At 32.8% G+C, this 24,417-nt stretch overlaps 2 protein-coding genes across 2 annotated transcripts; both read right to left on the bottom strand.

Moving 5' to 3' along the window:
* Nucleotides 1-3,839: 3,839 nt before the first annotated feature.
* On the bottom strand, nucleotides 3,840-14,680 carry LOC130894400 (girdin-like). Its single transcript, XM_057801231.1, has 11 exons — nucleotides 14,407-14,680; nucleotides 14,210-14,350; nucleotides 14,121-14,153; nucleotides 13,726-13,882; nucleotides 11,849-11,941; nucleotides 10,625-10,974; nucleotides 10,378-10,476; nucleotides 9,948-10,320; nucleotides 7,431-7,822; nucleotides 4,859-5,219; nucleotides 3,840-4,326 (listed from the first exon to the last, which is right to left on the bottom strand). The coding sequence occupies exons 1-11, from the start codon at nucleotides 14,587-14,589 to the stop codon at nucleotides 4,148-4,150; spliced, it is 2,361 nt and encodes a 786-aa protein (XP_057657214.1). The 5' UTR covers nucleotides 14,590-14,680; the 3' UTR covers nucleotides 3,840-4,147.
* A 4,454-nt stretch (nucleotides 14,681-19,134) lies between these two features.
* Nucleotides 19,135-22,569, bottom strand: LOC130894421 (elongation factor G, mitochondrial). The gene is made up of 6 exons (XM_057801263.1): nucleotides 22,171-22,569; nucleotides 21,765-22,119; nucleotides 20,996-21,700; nucleotides 20,538-20,941; nucleotides 20,114-20,477; nucleotides 19,135-19,555 (listed from the first exon to the last, which is right to left on the bottom strand). The coding sequence occupies exons 1-6, from the start codon at nucleotides 22,222-22,224 to the stop codon at nucleotides 19,206-19,208; spliced, it is 2,232 nt and encodes a 743-aa protein (XP_057657246.1). The 5' UTR covers nucleotides 22,225-22,569; the 3' UTR covers nucleotides 19,135-19,205.
* Between the last annotated feature and the right edge of the window lie 1,848 nt (nucleotides 22,570-24,417).

Raw genomic sequence — 24,417 nt, 5'->3', positions numbered from 1 at the left:
ATACTTCGGGCGACGATCAACCTACAAAAATCAAGACCAACGCATATAATAAGTATCTACGCACCCGATAGTAGCAAAACACAGGCTGATATAGACGATGAACTTATTCCCGGTATCAAAAATCGATTTAACGAAGAAACAATCAATGAGAGTGATGAAAAAATGATACAGCTATGCATACACAATGAACTAAGAATTAATAACACCTTCTACCCACATAAACCACAACATAAATATATATTCGAAAATACACGAGGACATAAATCAACTATAGATTACGTAATTACAAATAAAAATATCCATCCGACAAGAATACAGGACACTAGATCTCTAACTTCTGTAAATGCAGGAACAAACCACCAGCTTGTAATGGCAAAAATGCGAACAACCATTCAACGTTCTTGTAACAAACCTATTGAAGAAGTAAGCAAAATGAATATAAATCCCTATCAGACGAGTCGACAAAATATCTTTATCAACAAAGGCTCAGAGAGAAAATTGCTGTTAATAATATCCAAGAGACAGATGACATCGAAACAGCATGGACAAAACTAAGAACTAATATACTACAAGCAGCAGAAGAAGCCTGTGGAAGAAGGACTATAAAAAAGGGGGAAGAACAAATACAAAACCGTGGTTTAGACAAGAATTCAAGATCCTAGCCGAAGAGAAAAGAAAATCGTACCTGCAATACAGATCCAATGCAACAACGTATAATGACTATAAAGCTGTAAGAAATAGAGTCAACGAAAATATTCGAAAAATTAAAAGAGATCACTGGGAGAAGTTTTCGAATGATATGGAACATGACGTATATGGGGGACAGAAAAAAATGTGGAATCTTCTGAGGGATAGGAGAAAACCAATAAACGAAGACATACAAAATACAAAAATCACGGCAGACGAATGAGGAAGACATTTTGAAAAACTTTATAGTTCAACACGTACTAGCACAGGAATTGCCCTACGAAGATGAAAACATCAATGCAATACAAAATAGGCTTTTCTCCCTGCATAAAATACAACAAATGATAAAAGAAGAAGATAAAGATAAAGATAAAGATAAGAAGATAAAGAACAGAAAAGCCCCAGGCATCGACGAAATAACAAACGAAATGATCAAATATGGAGGCGACAAACTGTATGATGAACTACAATCTCTCTTCAATAAAATACTAGAGGTCAAAAATGTACCATCTGAATGGAAAGAAAGTATTCTGATACCGATTTTCAAAAAGGGAGAAAAAACCGATCCCCAAAATTATCGATGCATTAGCCTGATGAGTACGGTTCTGAAACTATTCACTAAAATCTTAGCAGAAGAAGTAATGTCTACCGGGATATGTGAAGAACAGCAAGGTTTCAGAAACAACAGATCTGCTATAGATGCTATATTTATAATGCGCCAAATAACTGAAAAAGCCATAGAGTTAATAAGGCAGCTTTTATGTGCTTCATTGATCTCACCCAAGCGTTTGATAGGATACGCTTAACTGATGTTATAACTCTATTAAAAAAAGGAACGTTCACCCCAATATAATAAGAGTTATCGAAAAACTTAACCCCGATAATTATACCTTTGTGAGAACGGCAAACAAATTAGGCAATAAAATATCTATGGCAACTGGTATCAGACAAGGGTATAGCCTAAGCCCAATCCTGTTCAATATCATAATGGACGAAATCATCAACGAAGTAAAGCAAGCTGGGAGAGGATACCGAATGGGAGACAAAGAGATAAAAATAATATGCTATGCTGATGACGCAGTAATCATCTCGGAAGACGAAGATAACCTACAGAAGCTCCTATATAAATTCCAACAAATAGCAAACACGTACAACATGCAAATATCCACAAAAAAAAACAAAATCTCTGACAATATCTAAAGAACCGAGAAGATGTAAACTAGCGATCTACGATCAGAGTGTAGATCAAGTGATGTCCTTCAAATATCTAGGGAAAAACATAACAAGCGATAGAAATCTAAAGAAAGAAGTAAAAGCACAAACAACGAAGGCAGCATTAATATCGGGATACCTTAGAGATTTAATTTGGCGAAATAAATACATGAGTACAAAATGTAAAATTAGAATATATAAAACTTGCGTAAGGCCGGTCATGACATATGCAATAGAAACTAGAGCGGAGAACTCATATACTAAACGGCTCCTAAGAACAACAGAAATGCGGACTCTGAAATCAATAACAGGACATACGTTACTCGATCGGAAGAAAAATGAAGAAATAAGGGACATGTGCGATATTCAGAATGTAGTAAGATGGGCAAGGAGCCGCAGAAGAAACCATGTTGACAGAATGCCAAAAGCAAAAATTGCAAAGGAAAAGAAACCAGACACAACTCGACCCCCTGGACGACCACCTATAAGGTGGTAAGAAAGCTGGTCCTCAGCATCCCAACTACTCCTGGCAAATCCTTGATGAAAATACAGGACCTAGTCCTAACGTAAGAAAAAGAAGAAGATTATGTTTATAGGTTAAGAGACTGACACAGGTGGTATATTTTAGTATTTTGAAGCTTGCCGCTCTTATATTTGACGCTGCATTTAAGATGGCGCTCCAGTCGGATTTAGACTACGTGCCTCCATTTGACGCTCTAATCCAACGCCGAGGGCCAACATGAAATCGTACCTTAAAACCAACGTTGGAATTGAATTTTTCAGCAAATAGGAAAGGTAGCATGGTCGAGAAAATAATACTAACTAGTTTGAGAAAAATATATTTTATATAGGTGATGAATAAAAATAGAAATTAATTTATTTTTCATATTTTCCATATGTACTTTTTTACTGAATCTATTGATACTAGAACGAAATATTTTGGAATGAATGAAATTTTTATTTTACGAAACACAATTTCTAAATTGAGATTTGATATTAAATGAAAAAATGGATGCTTATTACATACTGCAGAAATTATAGATTATAACATGGAAAAAATTACAGGAAATTTTATGCTTTCAAAGAATCACAAAATCGAAGGCAGCATTTTTTTCTAGAATTGTCAAAATTTAATTATCAAGCACTTCTTTGACTTTTGACCGGTTATCGTCAGTGGGTGTCTTTAGATCAGTTATGGTGTATTCCACTAAGCGTTCACGGCGTTTAAAATACTCTTTTGGGGGTGTCACATAACGAATACGATCGTTGCGGTCGCGGAGAGAACGTCAGTCATGACGTCATAACTTCCACGACGAACCTCATCAAGAGGGTGAATCGAGCAATTCAAGCAACGTAGATTGCAACCATGAGAATCTTTCTCATTATTTGATGCGGTACGGGATACTCTGTGCCACCAAATATTTTACTGTCACTGCAGAAGATATTTTACTTTCCATTCCATTACATTCCATTAAAAAATTCAATAACTCTCAACACTCAAAACGCCTCGTAAGCCATTCCACTTGGGTTCACGCTTATAACGCTCTGGACTAAGTGGAACGGGAAAGATCGTGGTCGTGGGTGCTTAGAGGAATTCACCCTTAGTTGGAATTACAGCACTAAACACATATCTGTCGGTTTCGGAGTAGGAAACGACCCCGCAGTCGTTTATGTAGGTCCTGTAATACCTAATCGAAAGACATCTACAGACGATAATTGTTGAAAAGTGATTATCAAAGGAAATTAAGTTTTTACAGCTCTAGAAAAAAATTTTCTCGTGCGATTCTCCTAATTTTTATTTCCTGAATAAGTACGAAATACGGAAGTGACATTTATGAAACATACCTTTGATTATCAATTATTATATTCACGCCACGACTATTTTAATATAGCGTGGGGGTCTTCCCATGATAATGAAACGCCAATAATAAAAAGAGAATATATTTCGTATAAACATTTTTTTTTTGTCTACACACATTTGAAAATAAATTTTGTTGTAACAATTTGCTGAAAGTATAAATGACAATATGAACAAATTAATGATTTTCTCCAAATTAATTTTATTCTCACAAACACAAAAGAGATGAGCAAAATCAAGTCTTTGAACAATTTTGTATTTCATGTAAACTTCTAATTAATTCCAAGAATTTAGCATTATGATATGCCCAAATAGTCCAAATATACTTTATACTATCAGCAAAACGTAAAATTATATCCAGGACTAGAGTGATTTTCGAATCTACTTTTACTAATATTTTTTTTCATCCCTTCCTCTTATCCTTTTGCAATTTTGAGAACAACTTGATTTTGATCTCCGTCTTTCTTTATTCAACTGATCCCATTCGTAATACTGTTGCGATAATGCTTCAGCAACTCTTCTAACGGCACATTCAGGTTTTTTCAGTTTCTGTTGCAATTGCTCTTTACCTGTTTAACAAAAATATTTTAAAACTACCACTACAGTGACATTGACTGCAGGTAGAGAAAAAATTATTCAAAAAAGCAATTTATGGTATTAAAATTCGAGAAATAAGTTAACAATCTGATGAGAACATTACTTCATTAGGTCTGATTATCCTTAAACTTTGAAAAAATTATTCGGAATAATTTACATTAATGTTTACAGCTGACTGTATGTCCAGAAGTCAAGATATTACTTTATAGAGACTTTTTTAGTCTAAAAATTGAATCTTTGAAGGGGTAAATTGAGGAATTTGTTTCAATTCTACTAACCGGTTTGATTAATGATATATTTTGAGAGTGATTTTAGACATTTTATCTTAACCCTCGCCCACTTTCCAAAACTATCCCTTGTGTATAGGAAAATATTCATACATACATACATGAAATGGTTTTTTTTGAATATATAAACAAAAATAATCATTTTTTAGATATTAATATGTGTATAAATAATAAAATCGAAATAATTTATTATACTGAGATGTAAATGTTGAGTTACCTGTTAAAACAGCCATTTCATTAGCAATTTCTTGCAGTGTTTCATTTTCCCTGTTTGCTTCCTTCAATTCTTTTCTCATCAAACGTATAGCTGCCAATTCACAGACCTTTGATTTTTTTATATCATTATATTTTTCTTTAGAAATTCTTTCTAGGCGTGCGATGTGTTCTCTTGCTGCATTCAATTCATTCTGTAAGTCTTTAACTTTCGCCTTGTAACAACTAGTCTCGCAAAATACACCTTCTATGGAATTCTTCAATTCCGATTGCATTTTATTTAATCTAATATCCGCAGAAGCTATTAGATTGTCCTTTTTTTGTATCTCAGCTCTCATATTTGCTAAAGCTTTGTTCATATTTGACTAAAAGGAAGTTTAAAACATCAGAATTTAATTCCCTTTGAATTGAGCTAAGTTTGTGGTGAAAATTAATTTAGAATTTTTAAAAAATAAATTGTTTTTTGTTTCGATTAAAACACACTTCGTTACTACTTGAGAATAGGAGATAAAGTAAAATATTCCCATTTCTGTTATGCAAATATATTGAAAACTGATTAAAGAGAAGTAATTTTTTCTTAAAATACTTATAGTTTGTATAAACTGTTCTTAACTCTTCTTGTACAGGATGATTGATTAGTGTGATAAAGTTCAATTCCTCCTTTATTCTTGCATATTTGGAATCAGCTTGACTTCACCATTATAATAATTTGAGGTTGTGTTGTGCTTTACGGGGTATTTGAAAAGTTATAACCAATCGGATCTTGCATGGTTTGAGAAAAAAAAAAGGTTCTTAATAGTTTATACACAACTCTTATTATAATTTTTTTCAATTCTTTGATTATTATTTATACAAAAAAAGTTATCGAGAATTCAAAAATTTTGTAGGTACTTTAAACATTTCAGTGAGCCGCCATATTGCGTAACGTCATAGGTATTAAATCAACACTGAACATATGGTACAAAGTAAATACGACACGACTGAAACACGTAATAAAGTTTTTTTACGATTCAAAGAAATTCAAATATACAACAAAAATGGTTTGAAAGTTTTGATTATCCTGCGAGATATAATTATTTTTATTGCCAGGATCATTTTAATGTAAGTAAGATTCAAATTAACTCATTTTAATAAATTAGAGAAATAAAATTTATTATGATTTAAATTTTCAACGTGATCATTTAATAATGCTAGAACTTTACCTATAAAAATTTTATTCACTAACTAATAAAAAAAACTGTATTATAACAGCATACGCTACGTTGCCGCCAACGATAACCTCGTGATTATCAAGCAGACAACTGTTCAATGTTTTGATTAAACCTATGACGTTACAACTAAAAACGAATGAGACTGATTTCCTTATGTAGTTAAAAATTTGATATTTTTGAGATTTTCAATAAAATTTTGGGATATTATTTTTTCGCTATAAATTAAATATTCTATTTTCTCACATTATTTCATATCATTATAAAATAAACAAAAAACGCAAGTACCTTATGTTCCATACAATTTGTAACCATTTCAATACCCAGTACAATGTGATATAAATTCAAAAATGAAGATCTGTTGCGATCAAAGCATTCAAATAGTAGTAAAAATTCTGGAAAATTATTTATATCGTTAATATTCATTGCATCTGATACAGAGTGAATCAAAATACTAATACATTACTCCCTTGGTTTTCTTAAATCACCCTGTATTTTATGTGAGTATCGAAAACTACTACCAACATACTTCTTTTTTATCAAGAATTCCCTATAGATACTTAAAATTATCAGATATATTGAAATATTTTGCTTTTTCTTCGCAAAACAATGATTATGCACCGACATCTATGCTATTCGAATGCTTTGGCCGCAACAGATCTTCATTTTTGAATTTCTCTTACATCGCACAGGGTTTTGAAATTGTTACAATTTTTATGGAAAATGGGTTTTCAAATACCTGGTAGAACATAACATAACCCCATATTATTGTAATGGGGAAGTCAAGCTGATTCCAAATTTGAAATAAAACATAGGGTGATTCATTTAAAAAAATGTAACTTTGATAAGATAGATAGATGTAAGTAATGATTTATTATTTCCACATGTATCTTAATTTAAATTTATTTTAGACTGTTACATTATTGACAAGGTTGTTTAAAGTAGGACATGTTCTTATTAAAGTAACAAATATAGGTACTAATCAGAATCATGTTGAATGCACAATATATCCTAGATAGATATATAACGACAAAAATCATACTTCATTCGAAAAAGGATAGTTTGGGCCTCTGTGTAATAAGTATTTGAAGAAACAGGGTATCTAAAAGCTTTGAAAACCGAGAAAAAGTCGGGAATTTGGCAGAGCCGGAAAAAACCGGGGAGTAAGCCAACTAGACATAGCAAGCTGGTGTTGGTATAGCTCATAAACCTTCCTAATGTCGAATCGACTTCGACTAATGTCAAAAATCGTATTATCCAATCGAAACATATTGAACCTCGTAACTGTACTCTTACATACATAAGATTGTATATATGACTGACGTTGTTACTCCAGATATAAATTACTAGTTTTTGTATCAAACTTACTTGGATCTCATCTTTGTTCTTTATTAGACCATCTATTTGTTTAAGAAGCATCTTGGCATTGTTTTCTTGGTCAATTATATAAGACTGTAGATCCATCACTTGCTTTTTCAGCAAATCTTTTTCTTTTTGTATCACCGATGCTGCTTCTACTTGCGCTTTTAAAGACTCATTTTCGCATTTAACATTTAACTGTGATTCGTACTGTTGTTTATACATGTTTCTTTCTTTCGCTAAATTTTCCAAATATTTGCATTTAAGTTGAAGGTTTTCGTAGTCGATCTGTACATGAATTAAATCGTTCAATTTTATTTGTAATTTATCTCTTTCCACCAATAAAACTTCTACTTCTTTAGCTTGCGCTCTTAAGCTGTCCATCTCATCTTGCATCATATCTAAAAATAAGGTAGGTATATGAAAATATTGACTACTTCTTAAAGGGTAATTCCAACTCCATTTACTGTCGATGTGACAAAAATGACAGCATTTAATCAATAAAAAACTTCTTTTGCAGTAGGACAATGCAAGCGTGCACACATTAACCAAGAACCATTAACCCCCTCATCAGCTCTATTCCCCAGATTCAATCACTAATGACCATTTCTTGTATCAAAACCTGAAGAAATGACTCTAAAGAAAGACGTTTGATTCCATAAATGATATTCCACAAACGAAAACATATTCCGGTGACCTTGACACATTATTTTCTTTAAAAAGCAACTATATACTGTAGTTGAACTTTTTTTGATTAAATTATTCCAATTTAAAATTTTTCAGTTAGCTATGTTCATAATGTAATTATGATATATCTACATATATGCTTACAAATATTCTAGACAAGTCTAGCAAATAGTTAACGTTAAAAAATTAATGAGCTAGCGCCTGAAGGCTGTGAATCTACCTAGCTAAAACTTTGGCCTATTGATCTATTGTATACCCCAGACTATTCGCCAGTAAGATAGCAACGACTTTGCAAAGGGAGCTACCTGTCTGAGGGATACTTGAATTAACAACCGTAGTGTTTGTTTATGCCTCGCACTCCAAAAAAAGTCGGCGGTTTCCTTTGGTTCCTTAGAAAAACAACAAGAGGCTTCATGAGTTTTTCCGATGTTTTTCAGACTGAATTCACTGCGCTTACAGTGCAAGTCCGATTCGTGGAATAGGAAAGAAATCTCTTCGTTTGTTTAAGATCTCCGGTCTTATTGCATGTTTTTGGTTTCTTCTCGATTTCCCACTTCTGCATGACCATGACTTAAAAGCTTTTTGGGTTGTGGGACTATGAAAGGAGTTGTCTCGCCTTTCTTTGCCAGGTGATCACACCCACGTTAGAGTAAATTTGTTGTTTGCTATCTGATAGGATGAATACCTTTGCATTGCGGTAGTTACGTTGCGCCCAACGAGCTGCGCATGTAAGAATAGCGTATGTTTCCACATGTAAAATGAAAGGTTCTGATCTCATTGGAATAGCTTCCTGGACCATATATTCCTGCCCCTGCTTGTTCACTTTCCATTTTCGAACCATCAGTTCCAATATTAATGATCCTCGTGGGAATGCAATCTCTGCATTTGTCCATTGCTGCCGACTTGTAAAGCATAGTTTCACATAGACTTCTTACATTTCTTCCGAACGCTGAGGTGCTCTGTTAGATCTCCTAGCTTAATGTTTTGTTTCTTGTATGCCTTTATTGCCCACTTTATGGCTTCACTTTATATGAAGATCTTCAAAAGGAACAAATCTAAAATGATTCGTAGTGCTGTCGTGGGACATGACCGTGTCGCGACCTCAAGACAGGTTATCCTTTGCAACGTATCTATGATTTTTCCCTAATTTTGGTTTTCATTCTTGGCCACCAAATGAAAGCTGCATATCTTATGATAGGTGGCACAATGAATTCGTACATTTAGTTCAGCATTTTAGTTTTAAGCCCCACATTCCTCAGACCATTACGCAGCAGTTGTATAAAGCACTTCATGCCTTATGCCTTACTGCTTGAAGATATTGTCTCCATGTCAGTCGCTGATGGTAGGTTACTTCGAGAAATTAAATAAATATTTGAATTGAGAGCTAATTCTACCACGTTCATTCTAGTGAATGGAACTAAGGTGATCTTTGAGGGGTTTATGGTCAAACCTTCATTGACATACCATCTTGCGATTGTTGGAGCAGATTGCAGTTGATATCATCATGTTTACCCCACACAATTATTGCTAGATCATCGGCGCATCCGCAGACTCCATATCCTTTTTTGATTAGATTTGTGAGCAGATGATTGACTACTAATATCAAAAAAAAACTTTAACAGTGAAAATAAACAAAAATTCCTGGAACCGTTGATGATATTTAACATAATTGTCCAGTATTTTACATCCAGCTAGAAGAACTATATAATGTTAATATAAAGTAGCAGTAAACAGTGTGTTCGATCATCAAAATCAAATTCTAAAAGTAGAAGAGGTATTGATTAAAAAAAATCAAATTTTTCGATTGTTTGCCACAAATAATTTGAAGTAAACTTTTACCAAATTTCTTCTGTAAAGCATCTCTCTCCGCAGTTACACTTTCTAATTCACTTTCAAGTCCAACACATCTCGATTGGATTTTTTTGGTATCATAATATGGGGAATTCTCTTTTTGTAACGTCCTTAGCTGTTCTCTCAGCTCTTCGGCTTTAGTTGCTTTCTTTTTATATTCAACTAGTTGAGTTTCCAGTTCATTCATTTGTTGCATCTTTTTCTGTACTTCTTCTCGTTCTGCTAACATGTTGTCGATCAACAATGAGTTGTTTTTAGAAGTCTCTAGATCTTTGGCTGCAATATCGCTATATTTTGCCAATCGCCTTTCGAGTATTTTCACTTTATTTGCTAAAGCTCCACATGTTTCCCTTTGTTGATCCTGTAAATATAATAAACTAACTAGATGCACAACATTTTTGGCATTTCAATCTCTCACTGATCTAGTGGTTTCCTGAATTTGTCTCTCCAAAGCAGCTTGCTCCTTTTGGAAGTTTTTTATATTGTCTTTTTGTTCTTGGCACACATATTCCAAAGCCTAGAAAAAAATCAGAACTTACTATGTATATTTAAAGCAAAAAAAATCATATTAGTACTAATTGACAAACATTTAGGATATTACCAATATCTGAGGTCCTTTGTTTACTAAAAATTAAGATAAACATTATTATGGATAGGATGCAAACCTTCAACTTATCCTGAATATCTCTATATGCTTCAGATGTGTTCTCCGTATCCTGAGAAATTGCCTCCACTTTAACAGATCTTGTATATCCTAGAGGTAGAGGGGAAGTTGATGTTCCTTTAACAACATATTTGCTGATGGGTTCACTTCTTCCAGTCGCCTTATTCACCAGATCTGATTCAGTTTGAAAAGCTGTACATTTAACCGAATTCATATCATACTGACAAACTATGTTAGTTTTGGGTATCGCTGTTATTAGACCTTTTTCAGCTGTAGTCACTTCAAATCCTTCATTTTTATCTGCATATTCAAATTCTTTAGCTTTTATTCTTGGATGGACTACAAGTGAACCTAGAAATAATGTAAGTTAATTGAAGAAATTGATAATCATGAGAAATGTAGACTTAGGTGAAAAGAATTAGGAAAATGTGATAACCTAAAGACGAATCAGGACAATATTTCTTCAATTGCTTATTGTTGATATTTCAACATCAACATATCTTGGCTTCTGGTGTTACATACTCAATGTTGCTTTTTTTCTGTTTTTTTTAAGGTAACTGAAGAAGAGGTCATTCTTCTAACAATTCTAATTCACTGTCCAGAAATTTTGAGAGGCAATAACAAATATAGAGTGGAGAAAAGCAAGTAGAGGAGTAAACTTAATTGGTAGGAAACAGAAAAAAACATTTACGTGAAAACCCAAAAGAAAAATCTGAATAATTTGAAATTATTTTTGTTCTTAATGATATTGTGAACATGTTAGATAGGAAAAGCTTCCTTAAATAAAAATATTCATTTTAAAAACAACAAAAAAAAGAGACCAGATAGGATTCTATGATAGGAAGTATCAATAACCAGAAAATATCTAGCAAGAGAAGAAACCCAAAAAATACCCAGTTTACAAATCCAAAATTCACAAAAAAAACAAGGTGACAAAATTAAACCATAAATAGTGATGGAGCTGGTAAAAATAAGAAGCAGGCAATATGAAGAAAGCCCCAAAGAAAATAGATTCTACAGAAAGAAAAAATAAGAGTTGTAATTAAGTTGCGGTGTAGAGCCTTAAAAGTATCAAATATCTAAGAAAATAAAGAGAATTCTTGCTTTATATTTTTATTTCATTCAAATATTAAAGTTTTACTATTAGTGAATATTATTTTCATTTAATTATTCAAAATTGGAGACATACATTATCAGAAGATGAGAAAGATTATAACTAATTTACCTTCATAACTGGAATCAGGAAGGGTAGCTGCTCTTGGGCTAATTTTAGAATGTTGAACACCATCTGAAGTAGTGCAGGCACAAGGTTTCTTTTCTGAAGTAAAAAATTCAATCAGTTATGCGAGTTAGCAATAAATTATTCTTTTCAATACGAATAGTTTATTTGGAGCGTACTACATTTACTTCAGTTGGAATTTCTGGAACCGTTGATGACATTCATACCAAACACACTTCCCACTACAGTAGCGTTGCCAGGATTTTGAAACGGGGGAGGTTGGTCAGAGATTAAGGGGCTCTGTCTATTCTCAGTGGCAGTAAAAGAGGAATAAGGGAATGCAGGAAAATGTCAGCTAGAGGGTTATGGGAGCGATGCGATTAGAGACAAAACTAAAGCTCCTGTTTACACGGGCGCTTTCGGCACGCTGCCATCGTATTTCTCTGCGGTGCTAATCTCGCAAGTGCCACGTGTTGTGTGACTACGGAATTTAGTCGATTTTTTGATCCACTCGTAGAAAAAATACGAAATTTTTGACTAGATATATGTGAAGTCATACGTAACAATTTTGAGTATATGTGCATATAATTTCGTTGCAAGCAGATTCAGTATATCATTTCATTAAATTTAAAAATGGTAGCAGTCGGGTGATCAAAACTTATTAGGCTCTGATTACTGTAGGTCCAATTACCCTATGATTTTAATTCTTTTTAGATGCCAAAATGACAAGAAAAAGGGAACGCGCTATTACGAAAACGTCTTGGATCGTTGAATCCTCAGAAAATTCTGTCAAAAAAACTTCGGCGTGGCGGTACATCAGTATCCAAAGCACCTTGAAAAAGAGATTAAGATTAATTAAATCCATCGATACTAGCTACAAATGACCACCAAAGCTAAGAAGGCCTTATTTTTTAACTGGGGAACAAGAAGCCAATTTGACTGACAAAATATAAATTAAATTTTACAGGCTGATGACGGCTCAGTTTTGTAAGGTTTGTTACACCATGGTTGAAACATACTTGGATTCAATAAAACAGAAGTGAATCGGTTCATTGAAAATTCGAAAAATGTCTTGACAAAATAACACTTTTCGTCGTCTAATATTTACAATATGGATGAAACTAGCGTAACGACGATCCAGGAAAAAATTGGTGCCCCCACTTGGCTTCTTCTTCTTCAACTGCCTGCTTTACTAGCTCCTCGATCCAACTGCAGTCAGCTGTCTCCGATGAAAGTTTCCTCTTCAACACAGTTTCCCAAGTACTGCGGGATTACTCGAAAGGGGGACACCCAAAAAAAATATATGCTCAGCATCTTCGTTCACGGCACTAGATGGGCACTCGGGAAACGTGTCGTACAAGTATTCCCGGAAACACCCATGCCCTGATATCATCTGAATCAAGTAATAATTAACCTCTCTATGCTCACAGTTCACCTAGGTTTCTGTGTTTTTAATGCATCAGATCATATTGATTGGAATGCCATCTTGTGTTCGGTATTTCACATTAAATAAATTAGTTTTTGTTCTCAATTCCAGTATAATTTGAATAAAATTAAAAGGGAATAGACAATACATACTATTTCCTCACGAAATTGTTGTACAATTTTATTCAGCAATTTATTCAATTTAAAGTGAAAAAATTTCTTTTGAAATAAGTAAATTTCCATAATTGAAAAATTTCGTACTTTTCTCAGGAAAATAGAAAATTACCAAAGGAATTTCACAAAAATATTAATCAAATTTGGAACAAATGACATGAATTAAATGAAAAAGACCAAAATTTTTATATTTTCAATTTAAACTGAACAGTGGTATAAGTACCAAAGTACTTTCCTTTCTGAACAATATAAATTCACTGGGAAATTAATAAAAAATATATTACCTTCGGGCAATTTATCTTCAAAAAAATGTTCGTTCTTATCAAGCTTGTCCTGCATAGTCTGAGTCATTTCTAATAAATTATTTCTATGTTTGAAGTAATTTTCATCATCACATACACATACTAAGTCGTAGTATCCAACACACATACAGCCCTGAATCTGTAAATATATTTAAATGTAATGGAAATTATGGAAAAAGATACCTTCAAAAAAAGGGAAATAGTTCATATGATTCAATGAGAACCGAGGATATGGGTAGAGACATCATAATAATAATAAATTAGAAATAAAAAAAATTATTAACAAAAGACTAATGCAGGCAAATAATGTCCATATGGAGTGATAGATTGAATAAAAAAATATATTCTGAAACTATTATATAAACAAAATTACTTACAGCTTTTAAACTAACATAACCCATTTGTTTTTGCTGGAATAGAAAATTACATGTTAGTAATGATCAACATAAATCAAATAGGACATCACCAATTGTAAAAGCTGTTTCATCTTTTGAGGAGTTTGATTTCTTGACATAAAAAAATTCCATAGCTTCTTCAGATTTCTGGCCAATTCTGTTTTTGATTGAAGAGATAGAGCTTGTAATATTGCCGCGCTCAATTGCCCACACTAAAATATAACCATAATAGAACTTTTCTAGAAAATAATAAAAATTAAAAACTTACTTTTTCTATATCGCTTTTGACAACATCTAAAATTTGTCGCCTTCTATCTTCGACAGTGAAATTCCAACTCCTTAAGTCTTCACTGGAGTTATATGTTTTGAGTCTTCCTTCTGATCGCCTTTTCAATGTTTTTGGGGGAATTTTATTCAAAATATAATTTAAATTTTGATCAACATAAGACATACTGTAATTTATATTTCGCACTGTACAATTTAAATTTCTAAAGCAATACTCTGCAATTAGGAACAATTACTTTAAGCCCGGATGTATGAAAGATATTATTTGACATATTTGGTAATAACATTATCTCACACATATGTCAAATATTCAAAAGTTGAATATTAAATTTTCCATTGTATTGATCTATAATTGAAATGATCGATTTTTCTTATTATGCGCCACCATTAATTTTGAAGAATATTCATATACTCCACCACTGCTCTATGAATAATAAAATAAATACCAACATTTGATATAAAGTCCTAACCTAATTCAATTTGTTTGTATTTTACAACTGAAGCGTGACGTCACGGCCGTCAGTCATATTGTTATAGTTCACTTTCCAAACAAAGTTTGTGAGGTTTGTGTATTCTTTAAAGTTATTTGAAAAGTGTTTAATTAGCTTGCTGTTTACTGTATAAGATGGTAATGTGTTTTGTGCGAGAAGGTATTTTTTTGAAAAATTTATCAAAGAAAATACGAAAAAATCACAATTCGCTAAACATATATAACATCGTCAACGCAGTTAAGACTGTTTGGAAAGTTACCCCTGACCTGCACTATACTACTTCTATATGGACAGTTTAAATGGGAAGGAATATCCTACTATTAAGGTGCTGACAATATACTATTTAGAGGTTCCAGATACATAGCTCAGGTTGCGCATGCGTGAGAATGCGCAGAACCGAGCTGGAACCTTCTATATAGACAGTTTCTATGAGTGGAAGCTGTTCCGATTAAGGAAGACAGAATGGTAACAATTTCTCTAGGGGAGGGTTGGATAATACCGCGCCCTTAAGAGCATATGGCTATAATTTTCGACTAGTGCATATAAAATTTTATTTTAAGAGGTTACCTGGTAATAAATTTTAAATACAATATTTATTTTGTACAACACCTATATAAAAATAAAGGAAGAAAAATAAAATTTATGAGAGCGCGGCATTTATCAAACTGGTTAGAGAATAGCGTGCCCCGGTTTGATAATACCGCGATACATAGGTCAATCAACATTTATTTAGGCATAATTCACAGCCATTGTACATAACTAGGTATAGTGTTTCACTTAACATTAATCGTAACAGAAGTCGCAAATATAATTTTCTGCCGTTTCTTTTCCACTGCATTCTTTGTGGATCCAGGTTGAACAAGAGCAGCAACGAAACCAGACTTCATTATTACGTCCGAATTCACCACATAATTTACATATGTCATTAGTATTCTCATTTTCTTTGTCTAAACTTATCTTCATCGTCGTCATTACATAATTGTGCAAGGGGAATATCCTCGCTGCTTTCTTCACTGTTAGAAATTAACACTCTTCTCTTCACAGATTTTCCTTTTGCCAAACCTTTTTTTCTTCTTTTAATCTTCTCTTTCTCTCCTTACCTTCTAGCTGTCCATTTAGTGGCGTGGCAGTCAAAATTTGAGAGTGTCGTTTCTTTGAACATCTTTTAATTTTCTGAATTTTTCGTGGCACTGGGCTCAATATCTCTAAAATGTTATTACGCAAAGTGCTGGCAACAGGTTCGGTTTCATTTGCAACATGTGTAGAGAGTGCTTCCGTTGCTATCTCATTGTTGAATGAATTTTCGTTTCGAGTAGTTAAGTCTTCAACAATTGGGTCTGATATAAAATCATCATCATCAAACACATTGGGGTTTATGAGATGAATGCCAGTCACTTCGAAACCTTTTACTGCCTTGTCCATCGAAGCTACTCTCCAATGAGCTTTGTTAAATATTGAAGCCAAAACATCATGAGTAATTTATTTATATGGATGCTTTTTCATATATAAGTCACACTCTTTATGATAAGCTGATATAAGTGATATCCATCGGCTGCATCCTATGGGAAGTGTGCGGGGACAAAGATAGCATATGGATCCCGTTTTCCCGGCAAAATTGATAAGCCTTCAGTGACAAGTGACTAGCATGATTGTCAAGAATTAGTAGAATGGGGTTTTCAGCTATTGCAGTAATATATTTGGCAAAGTGACGAAGCCATTTCTCAAAAAGTTCTTCGGTGATCCACCCAAGCTTTGAACACTCATATTCTGCTCCAATAGGCCCTCCAATCTTGAGACTTCGTTTGATTCTTTGGCGTGGATATATAAACTTGGGTGGGATGAATTAATTTGCATTCCAAAAAATGTTTTAGCCAACTTAATAATATGGCCAACTAACTCCTTTTCATCTTCTTTTGAAAATGTTGCCTTTCGGCCAAGTCGAGGGTCATAGTATTCTCCTTTAACCTATCTCTAATTGAAGATTCCGGAAGCATAAATCATCTTGCTACTTCCTTTATTTTTCTCCCACTCTTTACAGCTTCTAAAGCAGCTTGCATTTGAAGTAGATCCCATGACCCCTTTTTTCTTTATGGTGCACTTTCAGCCAACTGTAAAAGAAAAAATAGGTACCTATAATATGCAATTGATAATACCGCGCCCTGAACGCGGCATTGTCAGCCTACGCCATTTTGTTTTGCCACCACAACAGAATTTTACAAACAAAATTTTAGCCCTAAAACTCATATCTACTTTAAATAACACCAAATTACTTTACAAAATACATTACAACAACATAATTTAGACCACAAAAGAAGTACATACCTGGATACGTCAGTCACAGAAAAATTATAAGAAATACGCGCAAAAGTTCTCTACAGACGTACAACTATGACCACTAGCCGTGGGACACTGCCGCGCGGGGCGGGGTTACTCGGTCGCAAGGGCGATCATGTGATGCATACACATTCATAGCTTTTATAGATATTTATGTAATACTTCTATATGGACAGTTTCTATAAGTGGAAATTGCTCCGAATGAGGAAGACAGAATGATAACGCTTTCTCTATCCTCCGAGGTTTCAGTTAGGTTCTAAGCATTCTCAAGCATGCGTGTTGCGTAGTATAGATAAGGTGTCTCGAACGAGCGAGAAAATGAATATTATCGGCACCGTAACGTAGGGACGATTTTTCCCATACCAACTGTCCTTAGATATTAACATTTCAGCAAAATTCAATAAATCGGAAGAGAGAAGAAGCTTTGCAAGTAAGAAAGAAATGTGAAAATTATGTGGTGATCGAGAAGCAGTAAAAAGAACTAATACTGAAAAATAAAATTATAAAGATGGGACAAAGGATTAGTTAAAAAAAAAAAGATTAAGACCAGTGCCTGACTCAGTTTTTTTTAAATTCTTCAAAATGATGGTCAAAAATTAACGATGATTTTTCCATGATTGAAATAATGAAGTCAAAAATATTTCAATTGAGCCCAATATTGCGCTGAATTAGTCACTTCCCCGATTCATGAAAAACCTGGTACTACTTTCTTCAGAACAATACACAAATTGTAAAAGAAAACTACAAGAAAATCATTATTTGCGAAGGGCACTTGATATATAAAGGACAGAACTTGCTTTAGGAAAGACTCAACAATCTTACGAAGAGAAATCGTTTGGAGATGAAATACTTATTCAAAAGAATAAGAATTATTATAGGCCATACTAAGGAAACATCATACGAGGTCTGGCTATTAAATAACGAGACTGGATACGAAAAAGGGTTTTATTATCAAAATTATTCTACATTCGAATGCTCCTCTTCAATATACTCCCCTCAATTCACCGCACATCTATCCATACGTTTTTTTCATTGATCGAAGCAGTACTGGAAGTCTTCGTTGGTGAGGGCCTTTTTGCTTTACCGCTTCCATCCACTCAAACAGGTTCAAAAAATCTGAGCAGACCCGTTGACGCAAAAGATTTGGTCAGGAGTCATATTTTTTGGCACCAATTTCGCACAGACTTTTGCCATGTATAAAATTTTTTTTCAGGTTTCTTTATCGGCTTTGGTTGAATGTGATCACTGTTTCCGGAGTTGAAACAGTCACAGGGTGACAGAATTGTCCCCATCACTCTTACAACAATTTATAGTACTCAGTCGTTTTTTTCAATTTAAAAAACACATTCGTTTTAATAAACTGCTACTGCACAATACTATAATAGTGAAGTAAACGTGTATAGACAAGATCTAGATACCCAACTACTCGTTTTTTACCCCACCCGTCTATGGCGCCCTTTAAACGCGCAATCTCGTTATTTAATAGCCAGACCTCGTAGTTTGCACTTCCAGATAGTCCATTTTTGTGTTCTAGTTTTTTTATTAAACCTTTGAAGCTATCTTTTTTATAAATTTTGGTTTCACTGCAACTATATTTGAATATTCTTAAATTTCAAGTAGTTCCTCTTTTCCACATATTTTGTCTATTTTTGTACATATTTTCCTCTTTATATTCCATTTAATATTGTTGCACCCAGGCTATTCTTTTTCCCTATTTAGTGAAGATCTTAGGTTCACATATTTTGTTCCCATTAATTTTCATACTTTTCTGCAATCGGTTTGACATAAGCCATAAAAAACAAAGATGTGTAATTTTTTTTATCAAATAGTGTATTTTATATCACATTATTTACAAATAACAGTTTAAAAAAAATTCAATCGAAAAATTTTTGTATAGAATTTCTTCTATATTTTCAAAACATTACAATAAATAATTTTTGCCAGTTTCACACTACCATTAGTTCTTTTTCTTCTTCTTATCTTTCTCTGGTGACAAACCCATGGAGTTCTGATATTCTGCTATGATACTTTCCTGCACTTCTGGTAAACAAGGGGAATACCTACAGTACTCCATGGTGAACTCCCCTTTTCCTTGTGTACTAGATCTTAATTCTCCAGCATAACCAAACATATCATTTAAGGGAACTTCAGCGTGTAGAATAAACCAACCCTCAGTTCCTTCGGTACTTGTTACTATACCATGTCTTTTGTTTATTTGAGCTATCACTGCTCCTTGAAATTCTTCAGGAGCAGTAATTTCAACTGACATAATCGGCTCCAATATTTGCCAATTACCTTTATCAAAAGCTGAAGTACAAAAAGAAACAATCAAATTTTCATTTGAAATTGTCATCACCAAGAAATTACATTATAAATGGTTTCCAGAATTATGTAGTTAATTTCTATAGTTAGAGTAAATATCAAAAGTTTATTTACTAAATATTATGGGAGATATAATCCGGTAGAAGGAAATGAGAGCCTGATTTTCCTCAACTGTTGTATATATAAAGTAGTTTTCATTGAACTAATCAAAAGGTACATGTACACATGTACCTATTTAGTGGAAAATGTGATGTGATAACCTTCATTTACCAAACAGAATTTCCCCTCATATAGCCTGAATTAGAATGGATAGATAATGAAATGAAATTAATTACTCTAATTTCTTATAATCACTCCCAAAATATGAAGTTAATTAATTAAAACTATTAGGTATATATTTAACAAAATCATTTAACCACTTTGTGTTGTATTTTCAGTACATATTATCAGTAATAAAAGTTAATATACATAATTCTGAATCATGTTGTATGAAAGATTAAACAAACATTGTTATAATTTATAAAAACAAATTCAAATACATACTATCCCTTATGGCTCCTTGAGCTGCTAAGAAAAACGAATATTCACTAGAATCCACCATGTGATGGGCTCCATCTATTAGCCTAAATTTCAAACCAGATAGTTTCTGACCAGCCAACAACCCTTTCTCAGCCATGGATAAGAAACCTCTTTTAACTCCAGGAACATACTGTTTAGGAATATTAGTTCCGACTGTCTCGTCAACGAATTCTAGTAGTGTATTTTTGTGTGGAGGTAGTGGTTCTAGTACACCTATAACTTTGGCATATTGTCCTTGACCACCAGATTGCTTCTTATGAAAATAATCAAATTCGCAGGGAAATATAAGAGTTTCTCTAAAAGCTACCTTTGGTTTTCCCAGAGTAACCTGAAATAAAATATTACTTTATAGAAAATATCCAATAAAACAGTTTATATAAATACTTACAGGGCAGTTGTACTCCCGTTCCATTCTCTGGGCATAAATTTCCAAATGCAATTCTCCCATACCAGATACAATTGTTTCTCTACTGTCGTCATCATAATAATAGTGAAAAGTAGGATCTTCCTTTGTGAACCTAGCTATAGCTTTTGAAAAATTATCCCTATCCTTGGAATTTGTTGGATTAATAGACATAGAAACAACAGGTTCAGGTACATAAATAGATTCAAGAGCAAGGTTCAGTTTAAGGTCTGTCACAAATGTATCTCCACTTGCACAATCCACTCCAAACAAAGCAAAAATATCTCCGGCATAAACTTCATTAACATCTTCCATATTGTTGGAATGTAAACGTATCAAACGAGCAACTCTTACTTTCTTTTGAGTTCGTACATTATAAATATTATCACCTAGAATGCAAATAAAACATTTACTAAGAAATATCTTTCAAATGAAAATCCTACCCTTCTGAAGTTTTCCTTGATAACACCTCATGTAAGTTAGTTGTCCAAAACGACCTGCTTCTAATTTGAATGCCAAGGAAACAAAAGGTTTGTTGCCATTTCTTGAAGAATCTAACAAAATTTTTTGGGATTCTTCCCCTTCTTTTTCTTTGAGAGCATAATTTTCAACTTCTCCAGGGTTAGGTAAAAAGTCAACAACCCCATCTAACAAAGGCTGTACTCCTTTATTTTTTAAAGCTGTGCCCACAAAAACAGGAGTAAAAGTTCTTTTCAGACAAGATCTACGTATGGCTGCTTTTATATCATCTTGTGTGAAAGGTTTTTCTTCTAAATATAGTTCTCCAAAAGCATCATCACAATTGGATAAATGTTCTATCAACTCATGTCTTCTTTCATCACTTTCAACTCTCATATCTTTAGGTACTTCATCATAACGAACTTGTTCTCCAAACTGTCCATCAAAATAGATTGATTTTTCACCAACTAAATCAATAATACCTTTACAATTTGATTCCACACCTATTGGAAGTTGAACAAAAGCAGCATGATGATTCATTTTTGATCTCATTTGAGAAAGAACTCTATAAGGATTTGCCCCTAATCGGTCTAATTTATTAATGAATGCTAAACAAGGTACATTGTAACGTTTCATTTGTCTATTCACAGTTAAAGATTGACTTTGTACTCCTCCAACTGCACATAAAACTAAAATAGAAAAAAAACATATAAATGAGCATATAAGAACAAAGATGATTATATAAATGCCTACCTAAAATAGCACCATCTAATACTCTTAATGCTCTTTCTACTTCTACGGTGAAGTCAACATGACCTGGAGTGTCTATTATATTAATATTATGATCTTTCCATAATGTATAAGTAGCAGCTGACTGAATCGTAATTCCTCTCTGCCTTTCTAATTCCATAGAGTCCATTGTAGCGCCTACATTATCTTTTCCTTTAACTTCATGCATGGTTTCAATTCGCCCAGTATAGTAAAGTATACGTTCGGTTAAAGTTGTTTTACCAGAATCTATGTGAGCCGAAATACCTATGTTTCTAATTCTTTCCAGTGATTTCTGTTCTGCATATTTAGCGTACTTACACATACATTTATGATTGTTCTGAAATGTGATTTTGTAATGAGAGGTTCAATAGTTCAATACAATACTTACCTTGATTGATTTTGAAATGCTTTTTAAAACGTGGCTATGTGTTATCCGATTCATTTTCAAGAAATTTATGTGGCTGTTATTTAATATTATGTTGGAAATAATTTTATTTTGGTCACATTTAGTTTTACTCCTTACTTACTAAAGGAGCGATTACACTACCGAATTTGACGGCAAGCTTACATGCGAGCAAGCCAGCTAGTTGTACAATAATGAAGACAAGAAATAAGTTTACTTGCGGATTATTTAAAATGTGCTCTTCAACTAGCCAACATGATGACATTGGGAAACTTTACTATTTAATACTAAACTAGCCAGCTGATAGAACGTAAAATCGTTTAATGTAGTCGACCCTTTAGTAATCAGTGCCAGTTGTCATCTAAATTGAGATGATATTTTTCTTCTTCTATTTTTTAAATGGTAATGCCTCCACATAATCAACTCACGTTAACCATTGTTTTCAAACCTCATATTATGTTTTTATTAATTGAGTATCAACATAAAAACAGTCAAACATTAAAAGTGTTCGTAGTATTTAAGTTTATAATTATTACGGCAGAATAACGTAACTTTTGGTTTGGTTTGTTAAGCAACGTCTGGACTTCAATGAACCAAATTCATAGCCATGTCGTCTTCTGTAAGAGATTCTTAATAAGGGGCCATATTTTTATACTGAAAACATTATATAAAGAATAGGATAGTAGGTTAACCTTATGAGGCAGTGGAGAGTGGGTGTCAAACATATAGGTTTTTAATGAGGATATGCTTATTTATTATAATTATTAATGAATTTAAGCGATATAGCACACTTTTATCTCGAATAACTAACATCACTAATGATTATTCTTAAATACGTTTCTGTCGTAGATACTCGTTTTGATTTTGTCAAAAAATGTACTGAGAGCTTTACTTTAAACATTACCTGATGTTTTCGATATAAAAAAGTACTTTTTTAACCAATGTAATGTTCCTCCATAATAAAATCACCATTTTTGTCCATTGTTCATTTTTGTCCTTGTATCTATTAAGGGTAAAAATATAGTAATGCCATATACCGTCTTACGATTGTGGAATACTTTCAATAAAAATGAATTTTAGTTTCAATCTATATTGTATATTGGAAAAAACACATTTAGCAAGAGATAATTTTATTTGCTAGTAAGTACCCACTTTTATGACCATACATACTTGGTTCAGATAAATCGACCTTTTGCTTGCTTTTATTATACCATTAAACAAACAGATGGTTTTGTAAGCATTTATGGTCTATGGTCTCATTGTAAAATATAATTTCTGAAAGTTGAAGGTAGTAACAAGTTCCTCAAGTATATTTTTCCAGTCGCACATTATGAATGAATTTATCATCCCAACAAATATTGATGTTAGTTATTTATTTCACGATTTACCTACTTCCTACAGTGATAATAGAAACACCTTTTTTAAAACTATAGAACAAATTAATTATTTTTAAAAAATGTTACGTATATAATCCTGGAGAAGAGCAATTTATATTTTAAACTGTAGTAGTTGGTGTCTTTTTTTGTAACGTTATAACTATATCAAATATGACGCCTTGGGTATATTTTTTAATGGTATATATTTTTTGTATTGCACTTTAATAGGTTATAATTTCAAAAATATATGACTCATAATTGATTTACCTATAACAGATTTGTGAATAAAATCATATTGTTAAATAAGTACCAGTAGTAATATAAATATATTTAACTCAACAATGAGCTCAGTTTTAACATTTCTATATTATTTTGTGGTCAATCCAAAAAGTATAAATAGATAATACAATAAATAATATTTTCGATTATTATAACTTTTGGCTCTCCAATGTGAAACCAAGACCGGTCCTGGGTTAGTATAAATATCTTTACACAATGATAAAACTGACAAAACGATTATAAGTAGGTATTTTAATAGTAGTTGATAGGACAATGCCAAAGTCAATGAATATAATATTTCTATTAAAATCAGATTATTTTAATATCTTTGGTACGTATATACTTATTAGTATATTTTTTATTTCTGGTTTTGCTACACTTCTTTGGAATGGTCTTTTTTGTTTGATTTCAAAAACCCTTATTAAAGATAAGTATGAGAATGTTTTTACCGTTGTTGTGAGCATACCAAGAAATGTCAATGATGTGTAGTTGTTTTTGAGAATGATACACAGGTATGGAATTATCTTAAAACAATTCGGGAAAATTCTGTTATTCCGACAATGATATAAGATACAAT

The sequence above is a fragment of the Diorhabda carinulata genome, chromosome 1 (genome assembly GCF_026250575.1).
Source record: "Diorhabda carinulata isolate Delta chromosome 1, icDioCari1.1, whole genome shotgun sequence".
Lineage (NCBI taxonomy): Eukaryota > Metazoa > Arthropoda > Insecta > Coleoptera > Chrysomelidae > Diorhabda > Diorhabda carinulata.
The sequence above is the reverse complement of the archived record's forward strand: the minus strand, read 5'-3'. Positions and strand labels throughout refer to the sequence as shown.

Excerpts from the sequence above, each read along its gene's own strand:
- LOC130894400 (XM_057801231.1), bottom strand. The coding sequence starts at position 14,589 with ATGTCTTATGTTGATCAAAATTTAAATTATATTTTGAATAAAATTCCC. Across the intron at positions 14,351-14,406 it reads TCAAAAGCGATATAGAAAAA|TGTGGGCAATTGAGCGCGGC; the intron begins GTAAGTTTTTAA and ends GTTATATTTTAG. Across the intron at positions 10,975-11,848 it reads TCCTGATTCCAGTTATGAAG|GTTCACTTGTAGTCCATCCA; the intron begins GTAAATTAGTTA and ends CATTATTTCTAG.
- LOC130894421 (XM_057801263.1), bottom strand. The coding sequence starts at position 22,224 with ATGAATCGGATAACACATAGCCACGTTTTAAAAAGCATTTCAAAATCA. Across the intron at positions 22,120-22,170 it reads GCATTTCAAAATCAATCAAG|AACAATCATAAATGTATGTG; the intron begins GTAAGTATTGTA and ends ATCACATTTCAG. Across the intron at positions 21,701-21,764 it reads ATTAGATGGTGCTATTTTAG|TTTTATGTGCAGTTGGAGGA; the intron begins GTAGGCATTTAT and ends TTTCTATTTTAG.